General features: G+C 51.9%; 1 protein-coding gene across 2 annotated transcripts in view; it reads right to left on the bottom strand.

Moving 5' to 3' along the window:
• Window positions 1-6,994, bottom strand: part of PTPRJ (protein tyrosine phosphatase receptor type J) — a 132,592-nt gene extending 125,598 nt beyond the window's left edge. For both annotated transcript variants that reach the window (XM_045577411.1, XM_045577412.1), the window contains exon 1: window positions 6,515-6,994. In XM_045577411.1, the coding sequence (XP_045433367.1) occupies window positions 6,515-6,955 (441 nt within the window). In that variant the 5' untranslated portion in view covers window positions 6,956-6,994. The remainder of the gene's footprint in view (window positions 1-6,514) is intronic.
• Between the last annotated feature and the right edge of the window lie 7,240 nt (window positions 6,995-14,234).

Genomic DNA, 14,234 nt, shown 5'->3' with positions numbered 1-14,234 from the left:
AATCGTCTCTAAGATAACTAAGTGAATTAAAACATCCTAAGTATGTTTTTAGAAAGATGAATATAGATATGTGTCTAACATTACGTAGAAACATTTTTTTTTTCTCCCTAGAAGGAAAGCAAGGATCCCAATGGGGTTATCTTTAAAGAGGATGAGTACTTCTCTGTTACACAGTTTTAGATTGCACAGTGTTTAACCTGGGCTCCATGGGCTATTTTAAAGTTTTTATGCCCCCGGCTGGATAACTCCGTTGGTTAGAGCATTGTCCCGATACACCAAGGCTGCAGGTTTGATCCCTGGTCAGGGCACACACAAGAAGCAATTCATTAATGCATAAATAAGTGGAACAAATGAATGTCTCTCTCTCTCTCTCTTAACCTTCCTCTCTCTCTAAAATCAATAAATGCAATTATTTTTTTAAAGCTTCTATGAAATCCCTGACATTGGATACAAAATTACCAATGTTCATTTCTTTGGGGGAGAGAATTCTTCCCCTTGTACACACTCTAAGGGTCTCATCCCTCCTCTCCTCTCCCCAGAAAGAGCCAGAGTCACTGTGTGATGGACTCCAAATTGGTGCCAAGTTTTCACTCCTTCCTTTACTCAGAAGCCATGAAACAACAGTGGGCCGGGACCCGGCACCAGCACCCAGAAAAACAGCACCCCAAGCCTGCCCCGCCGAAGGAGATGGTCTGTGGCATAAAAACGACATTGTCTGCTCAAGCCTCAGAAATGGCAGCCGGGTACAGCTTCCCTCAAACAGGAAGAAGGAAAAGTGGAACTGAAAACTATTTGCATGTTTAAAATTAGACCTTCTGTGGGAGCTGACACTAGCTTGCTTTCAAAATGCCCCCCATCTGCTGCCTCGCTGCCACCCCTCACCCAGGCATTTACATGCCACGGAAAGTCTGAGACAATGGGAAGACTGCAGTTTCGCGAATAAGGAAGCAAGAACCAATTTCCTACAGCTCCCGTCCTCTCAGGGGGCCACCAGAAACGCCAATGGGAAGCCATCAGGACAAAAATTGCTATGCACACCCCTTGTCTGAGGTAGCTGCCACTCCAGGGATGTCCACAGAGACTCCCACTCCCCTGACACATCCAGTGCCAGCCTTTTCTCTGCAGGGACAACAAGGACATCACACCCGTTAGCTGGGGAACAGGAGGAACGTCTCAGCCCCAGGGCCTGCAAGGCGGGCTGCTGGAGGGCTGCTGTTCTTTTTTTTTTTTTTTTTTTTTTTTTTTTTTTTTTTTTTTATGGGAGATGTGCAGCATTAGGCATCCAGATTTTTTAATTTTTTTTATATTTTATTGATTTTTTTACAGAGAGGAAGAGGGAGGGATAGAGAGTTAGAAACATCGATGAGAGAGAATCATGGACCAGCTGCCTCTTGCACACCCCCTACTGGGGATGTGCCCACAACCAAGGTACATGCCCTTGACCAGAATCGAACCCGGGACGTTTCAGTCCGCAGGCCGACGCTCTATCCACTGAGCCAAACCGGTTTGGGGCTGCTGTTCTTGCTCAGCACAGGGCCTCCACTCGGTGCCCATATTTTTTCCAAACCTCAGCAATGTATCACCTGTACAGTTTGCCAGAATCACACCATCCTTTTATATAATTATTCCACAATATTTCTCCGTAACTCACCTTTTTATTCTATCTAAATAAACGTATTTACTGTGACGCTACAGGTAGCCTCACTCTACCTATAAAATCTCGGGCTCGACAGGCAACTTACAATTTTTATACTAATACTCCCCCCCCAAAAAAAAAATAATCCTTAACATTTAAAAGGATGTTTTGGGACTGAGCTAAGTTGATCTTGCACAGCCCCCCAGGGAACACACTGTGGAAATGCATGGTAAGTATTTCTTCTATAAACGAATGCTCTGAAGGCCCACTTCTCCCCCAAATAACAGCAGCAGCCACAACCAGCAATCACAGGGTGCCTGAGATTTTACGTAGCAGTTCCTCTTCTATCTTCTTTGATCCTCGCAACCGCCCAGGGGAGCAGGAAGTGTCAGTCCCATTTCCAGATAAGGAAAGGAAGAGTCGCAGAGGTTAAGTGACTCGCCCAAGTTTAGGCAACTACGACGACGTGGCAGAGCACAGACTGGAACCCAGGTATTCCCATGCCAGTCCCCATTCTGTCTCCACTCGCCTCACAGACTCAGGCTCTCAAAGGACCATGAGAGCCTGAGTCTGTGTTCCAAAGGGAGCAGACACTCCAGGGTTTAGAATGCAGAAAACCCAAAATGAACCCCAGCCCCTTCAGGGTCCGGGCCCCACAAGCCTGCCCTTCCCCACGGAAGTCTCCTCTCCTGGGGGCACGCTCTTGGTTTAAGACCTTCTCTTCAACACGTGATTTCTCCCAGCGCGGGACCAGTAACCTGGGGCCATGGAGAATGGGGCTGGGCTCTGACACCTATTACTTAGGAGTCTTGGGTAACTTCTGAACCTGTTTTCTCAAATAAAATGGGAACCTGACAACACCCAACTCTTACTATTTCTGAAATGACCAAATGAGGTAATGCATCAAAGCCCTTAGCCCAGCGCCTGCCACGCGTAATGATACCTATTAATTACAATATCACCAACAGCATTATGTTAGAAGGGAGATGCACCGAAAATTGCCTCTTACACTGCACTCAAAATAATTCCCTTGGCGGAGCAGTGAATGAACTAAGAAGTAATTGCTGATGATATGCTGGCTAAACCCAGGCCTACCGTCACTCAGCAACTCTGCCGAGGCCTCAACCCCAAGCAAAAATTACTTTTAGGAGCTAAATAACCTCTTTGCTGACCAAAATTGCTCACTCGGGAGCCAGGATTCATTCTCCCTGCCTAGGAAGGCTTGGGGCACTCGATGGTTCTCTTTATCATGGGCCTGAACTTGAAGTCAGCTCAAAGTCAGAGTCTAACCATAAACCAATTTGCTCTGTTTTCTTAAACTGTCTGCAAACAGAACATAACCATTTGGTTTTTCCGTTGCTGTTCTGGAGCAAAACAGAAATATTTAAAGTCACCCATATGAGAACTTAACAAGCAATGTCAAGAGGAGTCAAAATATTTTTCATGCTGTGGATGAAGCAGGTAGGGAAGCAAACTCAAGGATTAGCTAGACTAGGTAATAAATACAGTTATTATTCCCTAGTAATCAAGAAAGCAAAGAAAAAGCAAACCCACAACACAATATAAACCAACAAAACAGCTGTCAGTCACCAGCTTTTTTTTTTTTTTTTTTTTTTTTTCAAAGCAGCCCACTATCAAGCTGATCTTATAAAGAATCTGCCAGGCCCACATTTCTGAAGAGAAGGAGGCGGGGGGCGGGGGGAAGTTTGCTTTGTCACACCGCCTATAACATGCACATCAACCAAAATTCGTGTGCAAAAATGCTGGGAGAATGGGTGGAGTCAGACACTGTGACCAGCAAAGTCCTCATGCTGGTATCATCTCCGACCGTCCTTCCTGTCTAGGAGAAGGGGAATGAATCGCCACGGTCAAAAACTGCTTTCCCAGACCTACTAAGCACTGAGGCCTCCAGCATCTCAGCCTTCCAGCTTGCACATCGTCCTCCTTCATGTCCCAATAGAGCTGCGTCTTTTCCATGACTTGCCCATTTTCTTAACCTGCTATAGTCGATTCCATTCTAACACACACACACATACACACACACACACACACACACACACACGTGTGTTATCCAAAGTGTGTTATCCAAACCCACACATGTGTTATCCATAGTGTGTCATCCAAACCACTCAAAATCAACTCAGTAGTATTAGGGAGACAGTCAGATGCCTTCATCCACACTTTCTAAATGCACAAGTCTTCAGAAATCTCAACTATGACTTCCAACGTCAAACACGAGTTGATGTTGAGCAATTCAGTTGACATTCATAGTTTCAGGAATATGCACAACGAGGAAGGACAGTACGTACAGTTAAAAGTAAGATAAAGTGAAAATACAGCGCATACATACACTGAAAGCATCATGAAAATGCGAGGCATGGTCAGGCAACACAGGTTCCAGTCTCAACATCTCTACAGTCTTACCAAGTGACCTCAGCCTGATCACGGTCTTCTCTGGGCCTCAGTATCCTCATCTAAATAAAATAAGGGGTTGCCCTGGCCGGGTGGCTCAGTGGGTTGGAACAACATCCCGTACACCAAAAAGCTTGTGGGTTTGAATCCCAGACAGGGTACATATCTAGGTTGTGGGTTTGATCTTTGTTTGGAGAGAGTATGGGAGGTAGCTGTTTCTCTTTCACATTGATCTCTCTCCTCTCTCTCTCTCTCTCTCTCTCTCTCTCTCTCTCTCTCTCTCTCTCTTTCTTCCTTTCTCTCTCTCTCTTCTTTCCTATCCCTCCAGGATTAAAAAATAAAATATGGGCCCTAACCATTTTGGTTCAGTGAATAGAAAGAACGTTGGTTGGACTGTGAATAGAAGGGTTCTGGGTTCAATTCTGGCCAAGGGCATACGCCTGGGTTGTGGGCTAGATCCCTTGTAGGGAGCCTGCAGGAGGCAGCCAATCAATGATTCTCTCTCATCGTTGATGTTTCTATCTCTCTCTCCCTCTCCCTTCCTCTCTGAAATCAATAAAGAAATATTTTTTAAAAAATAAAATAAAATACCTTGAAAGTCGGGTTCAACTCAAAAATGCACTGATTCCCTGAAATATCCAATTTCAAAACGAACTGGAAAATGTGGATTTTGGAGATGCTTTTTCAAAGAGCCTTTTAGACTTCCTATTTTATAACATATCCAAAAATAAGAAACAGTCCTCTTGCGTTTCCACAGAACAAGTTAGAGCAGAAGGAACTATCAGAATAGGGGACCAGTATGGAGTGACAGGCAGCATGTTACTGAAATACAAGGAAGGATTGGGCAAGAAATAAATTTACCCAAGAAATGTTTCTGCTGTTTCAAAGCATAGCTAACAGCCACCACGACTGAAGCAACAATGTTAATACTACAATATGCATGTACCAAATTAAACTAACATAAGTGAAAATCAAGTATTTCTTTAGTATAAACTTGGGCGCATGAGATCTTCATTTATGAGGCCCCTTTTTTTTTTTTTTTTAATCTCATAGATTGTTCTCCATGAGCTTCCTTACAAGAACAGGGAGACGATCACATACTCTCCCTTCGTGATAATCCCATCTGGACAGGGTTTGATGTCTTCAAAGCTCTTTCAGACATTGGCCAGGGGGGGCCCCAAACAATCTCTGGGGCAGGTGGTGGTACCCCCATCCCACAACGCTGTTAGCTGAGGATGCAGGGGCCTGGAGGAGATGGAGAGCAAGTCCATCCCCGAAGCCTGGCCCTGGCGCTCCTTCTAACACCTGATCCACATTCCCTGCAGGAGGTGCCCCTGCCTCCCAGGCCTCAACTGAGAGTGGACATCAGCACCCAGAGCTCCGTCTCGCCGGCCTGCTGGGCTGCGCCTCTGCCCAAGGCAGATGCTTCTGCTCTCAGACAATCCTGTGTGGGTGCGGGAGAAGTTTTCCCTGCACCCAGGTTCCATCCCACGTCCATCCCTCACTCCCCAGGTTTCACACACCAGCCCCTGGGAGCTCCTGTCTGTATAAAACAAGCAGGATTTTCATGAGCAAAACGCGCAGGAGGGTATCACACCAGGGGCCTTTCCACTGCGGATCCTCCTCGAAGGCTGTGAGGAGCCGGCCCGGGCCGGGTGCCCTGATCTTTCACTTCTCCCTGCAGCTCCCTGTGCGAGGGGGGCGTCTCCGCCGCCTGCTGCCCCCGCGAAAGCGGAGCTTTCCGATAGATCGCTCCCCGCGAGGCCGGGCGGGCGCAGCGCTGGCTGCAAAGCGCAGCTGGGCAGTGGGGGGCGAGCCGGTGCCCGCCGGGCACGAAGGAAGCCCCCAGGGGAGCAAGCAAGTGGCTTCCCCGAGCAGAGGGCTGTCCGCCGGAGGGACCCCCGCCTGCGGCCCCCTGGCCGCCCCAGGGTGGGAGCTGTCCCCCCACGAAGCGGTGCCTTCAGATCCGAAGGCCCCGCGCCTAGTCTCCGGCCCGCCGGCCTGGCCCGATCTGGCCCCCGCCCGCCGGCCGCCGCTGCCCTTCGGCCTGGCCCCTCGGGCCCTGCAGGCCGGGTCGGCCCGCTCCGCGCCCGGCGCCCTCGGCACACACGCCCCCCTCCAGCCGCCTCGGGCGGGACCGGCTCCGGGAAGGGCGGGCCAGAGACGGCCTGGAGCCCTCGGGGGCGTCCTCCTCGGGGAGGCTCCGCGCACCCCGGGACCGGGAGCCCGCCGCCCGCCCTCTGGTGCCAGGCAGCCGGCTAACGGGCTCGGTGGCCCGCAAGGCCGGCGGGTGCACGCGAGCCCTTCCGGGGAGGGGGCTCCAGGACTCGGGCACCCGAACCCCCAACCCCGCAGGCGGGCACCGCAGGCAGGTGCCGGGGATGCCAGTCCTGCTTCTCCCTCCCTCCCTCTCTCCCTTCCTCCCTCTCTCCCTCCCGCGCCCGGGCCCGGGCCCCAGCCGCTCACCTGGCCCAGGCGACACAGCAGCAGCAGCGGCGGCAGCGCCCAGCGCAGCCCGGGCGAGCGCCGAGGGGGCCGCGCCTCCCGCGCCGCCGGCTTCATGCCCCGCGCGCCCTGCAACGCGCCCGGGCCGCGCGAGTCGGGCCCCGCCGTGCGCCCGAGCCGGGGCGCTCCAGCGATCGCCGCTTCCAGCCGCCGCCTCCGCCTCCGCCTCCTCCAGCCAGTCCGCCGAGTCCCCGCTCCGCCCGCCCCGGGCTTCCCCCGGGACATGGCAGCGGCCGCAGCCTCCAGGCCGGGCCCGACGAGGCGGTCGCGGGAGGGACGCGTCCCCGGGCGCGCAGGAGATCCGCGGGGCGGAGCGAGCGGCGCCCACCCCCTGTGCGCGGCGACGGGACCCCGGCTCCCGCGGCGGCTCCGGCGGCTCCCGCTGCCTGCTCTGCGCGTCATGCGGCTCGGGCTGCAGGGAGCCGCGGCCAGCGCTCCCGCCCTCCGCTCCCCTCCCCCTCTGAATATTCATCGCTTCCTCCCGCCCGCCCGCCCGCCCGGCGCGGCCGAGCCTCGCGGCCCCTCGCCGCCCTCCGCGGCCGCCCCCGCCCCGCCCGGCCGGCCGGGGGGTGGGAAGGGGGCAGAGCGCGCCCCGCGCACGCCCCGGCGGCTCCCCTCCCGCGGGCAGAGGAAGCGCCCCCGCCTCGCCGCCCGGCCCTCCCACATTCCTGGGACCGGGACCGGGTGTCGGCTCCGCTGCTCACGCCGCGAGCCCGCACTCTGCCTCGCTCGGTCCTGCTGGGAGGCCGCCCCCCGCAAGGGTCTGGGTCACCAGATCCCGACGGGAACCCCGGCCGAGGGCAAGCCAGGCCTGCACTGACAGCAGCCAGGCAAAGGCCGGCCGGATGGACCTGGCCGGACGGTGGGCGTGCTTGGCTCTCTTGAACCCCTGAATTGTACAAGAGGGTGCTGTGTGCTATGTTCCCCACACCCCCTTTTCCCCCGGGCCAGAGAGGCAGACAGCCGGCATTGGACCGGGTGAGAAGGCATTATGCCCCCTCAGGGAGCATTGTGGCCTGCCTGAGTGCCTGGGCCCTGCCCAAGCCCCAGAGATCAAAGAGGCCAATTCCTCCCTACTCCGGTTTGAGTTTTCTCCAATGCCCTTAGGTGAGTAAGGACCTTGCAAAGGTGTCTGAGGTTGAACCCTAAGATGCGCAGGGGACTCCTAGGGAATGCAGTCGTAATTAAACTAACCCGTCCTGGGAGTGTGTACGTAGGAGCTGGTCACCCAGCGCTCTGGGCCCTCACGGCCGTTTTAGATAGGCAGGGAGGGAAACTGAGGCACGCAGAAGGGGGAGATGACCAGAGGTGTCACTTCCTCTGGGACCTCTCTCCATAAGCGGCACACTTGGACCCACAACACCTGACCCTCCTCCTGGCCTGTGTCCCCAGTAGGATATTTGGTTAGAGACTCGCTCCAGTGGCTTCACACGGGAACCCCTCTTTGTGTGAGCCACCCTTCCCAAATGAGGACCTCTGGCTCCTGGGGCCGGACCCTCCTAAATTAACCTCCACCGTCTCCACCTGTCCAGCCCTGTGTACACCATGGGGGCTGGCTCCTCAGACGGCTCTAAGGGCAGTCCCCCCACTGTGTCCCCGGTGCCCATGAAGCATGGCCCGTGGCTCTCCAGGGCAATGGGGACCAATGTCTTCCCTCCCACTCCCAGCATGTGACTCCCATGACCCCGAGACCTCTGGCAAGCTCTCTGTCATTTCTCCACCTGCCAGGGACAGTTGACTTTGTGCCTCAACCCCACACACCCCCACCCTCACCCCTGAGAGGCATATTTCCATGCTAGCCTATTGACCCTGCACAGGGGACACAGTCTTAAAGTGAGGGCCATTCCCCACCTAGTGGCCCTGGTTGAACTCCGTTGTTTTTTTTTGTTTGTTTGTTTTTAAGGCCACTGTTTGCAGCCTACTTTTGGGAAGGCCCCAGCAGATACAAGTCTAAAAGGCTATTTTGACCCGCCCCCCCCCCCCGGGGGGATGGGGGAAGGTAATGTGCCTGGGCTCTGTACTGTCAGGTGGTTTTCCAGGTAAAGTGCCAGGTCAGGTCGGCATGCCTCAGCTACGCTGTCTAAGACATGGAATTCCATTCTTGCAAACCATCTTCATTCTCATCCTACAGGAAAGGCTGTGGGCCCTATAAGCAAATGCATATCGCCGGGGCATTGCAGGGAGCAGACACGGGTTTGATCAGATAGGACCATGCTGGCAGTGCGCATAGTCCAGTGGGTCAGTTCTGTTAGTGGGCGCACACGAACAAGTTTGAGCAAACAGGGGTATCCCAGCTTCCCGAAAGAGAGGAGGAAGGGGCTCCTGGCTCCTGGCCCAGCGTCCCGAAGTCTCATCGGTAAGCATGATCAGTCTGACAGACCCTCTCTTGCAGTCATGTGCAGAGACATGCCACCGCTCCGGGAAGCAGGGAAGGGAAGTGGTGTCTCTGCGCTCTTTGACTAGAAGGCGGACACCCCTGATCGCAAAGAGAAAGGTCACAGAGGATGCTGGACACCTTTCCGTGTGATTTTCTTGCTGATGGGGAAGCACATCTTCCAAACCTAGTGCAGACAGCCCTTTGGGCTGCATCTTAAACCATTGGAGTTCCTTTGACCAGCCCCCCAAACTGAAGAAGAAACACCTTGCCCTAACCGGTTTGGTTCAGTGGATAGAGCGTCGGCCTATGGACTCAAGAGTCTCAGGTTCGATTCCGGTCAAGGGCATGTACGTTGGTTGCGTGCACATCCCCAGTAGGGGGTGTGATGTTTCTCTCTCATCGCTGTTCCTAACTCTCTCTTTCTCCCTTCCTCTCTGTAAAAAATCCATAAAATATATTTGAAGAAGAAGAAGAAGAAGAAAAAGGAGGAGGAGGAGAAGGAGGAGGAGGAGGAGGAGGAGGAAACGCCTGATTTTCTTCAGCACCAGGTGTGGCCCCGATGTAAATGGGCAGATGTAAATGGGCAGATGAGGAAAGTAGGCCCCAGGGAGGGAGGCTCAGTTTCAATGCCACTTCCCTCTGCAGGAGGGAAGGGAAGTGGTGGGAAGTTTCTTATGTTCAGACCTTCTTCGCCCTCCGAGAGAAACCAAATTTGTGCAGGGACCATAAAATAAACCCTTCACTCCTGGTCATGGTCACCCAGGGGCCGCAGGGAAAGGAGGAAGAGCAGGAGAGGCCCCCCCACTTCTCCTTGGGAGCCCTCGTGCCCTCCTTACCCTGGGCCTCCTGGTGAGACCCCCCAACAGGAGGTCTTTCAGAAAAAGGAGACCTCTCCCAAGTCTGGACCCAGATCCAACCCAGCCACGGGCATCTACCCCCTCGTGGAACAGGCAGGCAGGACATGTACGTGTGTTATCCATAGTGTGTTATCCAAACCACTCAAAATCCACCCAGTAATATTAAGGAGGCAGTCAGATGCCTTCATCCACACTTCCTAAATGCACAAGTCTTCAGAAATCTCAACTATGACTTCCAACGTCAAACACGAGTTGACGTTGAGCAATTCAGTTGACATTCATAGTTTCAGGAATATGCACAACGAGGAGGGACAGTACGTACAGTTAAAAGTAAGATAAAGTGAAAATACAGCGCATACATACACTGAAAGCATCATGAAAATGCGAGGCATGGTCAGGCAACACAGGTTCCAGTCTCAACATCTCTACAGTCTTGCCAAGTGACCTCAGCCTGATCACGGTCTTCTCTGGGCCTCAGTATCCTCATCTAAATAAAATAAGGGGTTGCCCTGGCCGGGTGGCTCAGTAGGTTGGAGCGACATCCTGTACACCAAAAAGCTTGTGGGTTTGAATCCCAGACAGGGTACATATCTAGGTTGTGGGTTTGATCTTTGTTTGGAGAGAGTATGGGAGATAGCCAATAGATGTTGCCCTTCTCTTTGCAAAAGGTGAAGCAGATGCAGAGAAGCATGGGGAAGTTTTCAGATGATCCCAATAAATAGATCCCAGTCTTCCAGATTCTCACCCAGATGTTTGAATTGCCTTACAGAGATCTCATGGTACTCTTGGGACAGACTCTGTCCCCCTCTGAAAAGAAGAATGGATTACAAAAAGCCAGGGAATTTGGAGATCAGGTTTACCTTACTTTGGCCCCCAGGTACCCTGATCCAGAGGAGCATAGAAATCATTGTTTAACAGGAGAAGAGGCAGTTCCCCCAAAGGGCCCTAATCGGGACACTGACCGGGAGATGTGAAAAATAAGACATTGCCCAGTTTGCATGATCGAGGGCCTTCAGTATAGTCAAACCAAACCCATTAATTACTCTGAGCTGGCCACTATTACACAAGGGGCTGGTGAGAACCCTTCAGCCCTTTTTGGAGAGACTCAAGAACGCATCCCATCAACCTACTCTTAGAGAAAATTGGCAGGATCAAACAGACTCACTGGCAGCAGTTACCCTCCAAAATTGGAGAGACCTTGACCCCCTCGAAGCCCAGAATGTGGGGATTGAGGGGGCGGCTATGCCTATTCCTAGAGGAAGAATGCTGTTTTTACACCAATCAGTCTGCACAGTAAGGGGTGGAGCTACACATTTCATTGATAAAGCCTCAAAAGTCCGACAACAGCTTTCAGAATCTTGGGGCGCCTGGCTACAGAATCTTAACTGGGTCTCTTGCCTTTTACCTCTAACAGAAGCCCTCTTCCCCCCCCCCCCCTTTTTTTTTTTTATTAAGGTACATATCTTAATAAAGGTACATATCTTACCATTGTCCCCCCACTCCACTCCCATACATGCCCTCACCCCCCAGTATTTTGCATCCATTGGTTATGCTTCTATGCGTGCATGCAAGTCCTTCAGTTGATCTCTTATCTCTCCTACCTCTCCCTCCCCTCCCCGCTGTAATTTGACAGTCTGTTTGATGCTTTACTGCCTCTGTATCTATCTTTTTGTACATCAGCTTATAATGTTCTTTATTATCCACAAATGAGTGAGATCATGTGGTGCTTTTCTTTCATTGACTGGCTTATTTCACTCAGCATGATGTTCTCCAATTCCATCCAGGTTGCTGCAAATAATGAGAATTCCTTCGTTTTTATGGCAGCGTGGTATTCCATTGTGTAGATGTACCATAGTTCTCTGATCCAGGAACCCTCTTCATGCTCATACTGGCACTCATCTTTTGCCCTTGCTTATGAAACCTCCTGATACGTTTTGTTTCTTCCTGGGGCTATAAAGCTGCACATGGTCCTGCAAATGGAACCACAGATGGAGGCCACCAGTTCTTTCTTCCATGGACCCCTAGATCGCCCACCTCCAATGCAGCCCTGACTGCTGCTTCCAAACAACGCCTTCACTCAGCAGGAAGCAGCCAGAGTGGTCCTTGCCTCTGTTCCCAATAGCAGGTGGAATTTCCTAATCAGAGGGGGAATGAAACGAGTTAAAGCAGAATTAGGTAGATAGGGTGAGGGGTAGAAGAAGGAGAAATCGTGGAGCTAGATGAAACAAACAAAAAAATTTATTTTTTTTTGGGGGGGGGGTGTTTGTTTGTTTTTTTAAATATATTTTATTGATTTCTTACAGAAAGGAAGGAAGAGGAATAGAGAGCTAGAAATATCGGTGAGAGAGAAACATCGACCAGCTGCTTCCTGCACACCCCCCCACCGGGGTTGTGCCCACAACCAATGTATATGCCCTTGACTGGAATCGAACCTGGGACACTGCAGTCCGCAGACTGATGCTCCATCCACTGAGCCAAATCGGTTTCGGCAAAAAAAAAAAATAATAATAATAATAAATAAATAATGTGTTTTTGAAGAAAACAGGATGGAGAGCAGAAAATTTTTGGAATGAGGATACCGGCACAGATAGACAAAGAGCAGGCCTTTAGCCGATATAAGGGGGAAGAGCAGAATGCTTTGAGGGCAACCCATTTGGATCTCCCTCCTGAGCGGGGAGCCTGTGTTTGTTTGCAATAAATTCCTGCCTTGTTTGAAAGCCTCTGACCCGCAGCTTGATTCTTCAATTCTGTGACACAAGACCCCGGGAAAATTTTCTGCTCACCGGTTCTGATTCTGGTATCATTGGGACCCCAGCACTGGCTGGGCTGGTACGTCAGCTGTGTGGCCTGGGGACAGGCATCTCGCCTCTCTGGGCCTCCTTTCCTCATCTGTGAGATCAAGACAATAGCAGTACCTGGCGAGAGAGACTTGACCGGTGGTTACGTGAGCTAGAAAGGGGCAAAGTCATAAACGCTGGGCCTGACACAGAGTAGGCCTCCACACACTTTAGCTTGTCTGGCAGCTTTCATCACATCATCAAAGAAGTTCAGGTTCCTGAAGAGGTTAAAGGTCACTACGGATATATTACTACTGTGCCCAGGCTCAGAGGAGGAAACTGAGGATGGGGAAAGCTTAGCCAGTAACGAGAGAAAGAGCCAGACCGAGGAGTGCCGGAGAGGGAGAAATGAGTTCCAACCCGGGGGAGAGGTGACACCTGAGCTGGGCTTTGAAGGATGGGTTGAATTTCACCAGGCAGATAGGGGGGCAAATGTCTCAGGAAGTAGGAGCAACATGGCAAAGGAACAGAAGGTGGTTGGTTTAGGCTTGGCCTTCAGAGCAGCAGGGCATGGAAGAGTGAGGGGTTAGTATTGGGGGAGATTTTGGGTTTTTTGATTATATATATATATATATATATATATATATATATATATATATATATATATATCTCCAATTTCTTACAGAGAGGAAGGGAGTGAGATAGAGAGTTAGAAACATTGGTCAGCTGCCTCCTGCATACCCACTACTAGGTATGTGCCCTTGACCAGAATCGAACCTGGGACCTTTCAGTCCACAGGCTGACGCTCTATCAAACCGGTTTCAGCTGGGGGGAGATTTTGAAAGCTTCAATAACTAGTCTGGATAGAGATGCTATGTGCAGCAGGATATAAACTAACACTGCCCCCAGGTGCCCCCCGTACCTCGGGGTTCCCCATCTGGAAGACGGGAACACACCTCCACTAAAAGGAACTAAATAGCTCCTACCAGTCATGCAAAGAAGGTAAAGGGACCTCACCTGTTGACTGCCCTCTTTTGTTTAAACATGATGTCATCATAATTCACCAGGAATCATGTTCCTCCCCGCCTCCTCCCCTTCTCGGGCAGAGACAGATGGTTTGAAAGGCGGTTGTGTTCACGCTGCCCAGAGGGAAGGAAAGATGCCAGGCCTGCAGGCTGCCCCGATACGCACAGGCCCTACGGAGCCATCCAGGCCTCCACAGCTTCATGGCAAACTGCTCTGTGAACCCTGGTCGTCTTCTCTTGGCTTTCTCCTGGGTGAATCGGATGCCTGCGCGGCAGTGTTAGATGGAACCGGATTTCCCCACCACGTGGTGATGACATAGAACACACAGCCCTTTCAGTAACAGGCATTAAAACCTGAATGGCAAACTACCTGTTCCATCACAAACGGGTCGCACAGGGGACAGCAGACATGAGTCCCAAGGGGGCGTGGTGTAAACTACCTGAGGGCAGGGTTTGGGTTTTTCTCCCTCTACCACACCTCACAGAGTGACATTAACGAATGTCACTTGCAGGCACGCAAAACGTGTGCCGCTGCTTAGTTCTGTAAGTGCATCCAGGGGTATCATGATGTGAAGTTTCTCTTTTTGCAAGGATAAAGTAGAAAATTTTAGCCTCTTACTTTTGGGGGAGAAAGAGAGAGAGAGA

Source organism: Pipistrellus kuhlii, unplaced genomic scaffold, assembly GCF_014108245.1.
Source record: "Pipistrellus kuhlii isolate mPipKuh1 unplaced genomic scaffold, mPipKuh1.p scaffold_m20_p_9, whole genome shotgun sequence".
NCBI classification, from domain to species: Eukaryota; Metazoa; Chordata; class Mammalia; order Chiroptera; family Vespertilionidae; genus Pipistrellus; species Pipistrellus kuhlii.
This window is presented reverse-complemented; position numbering and strand designations above follow the sequence as displayed.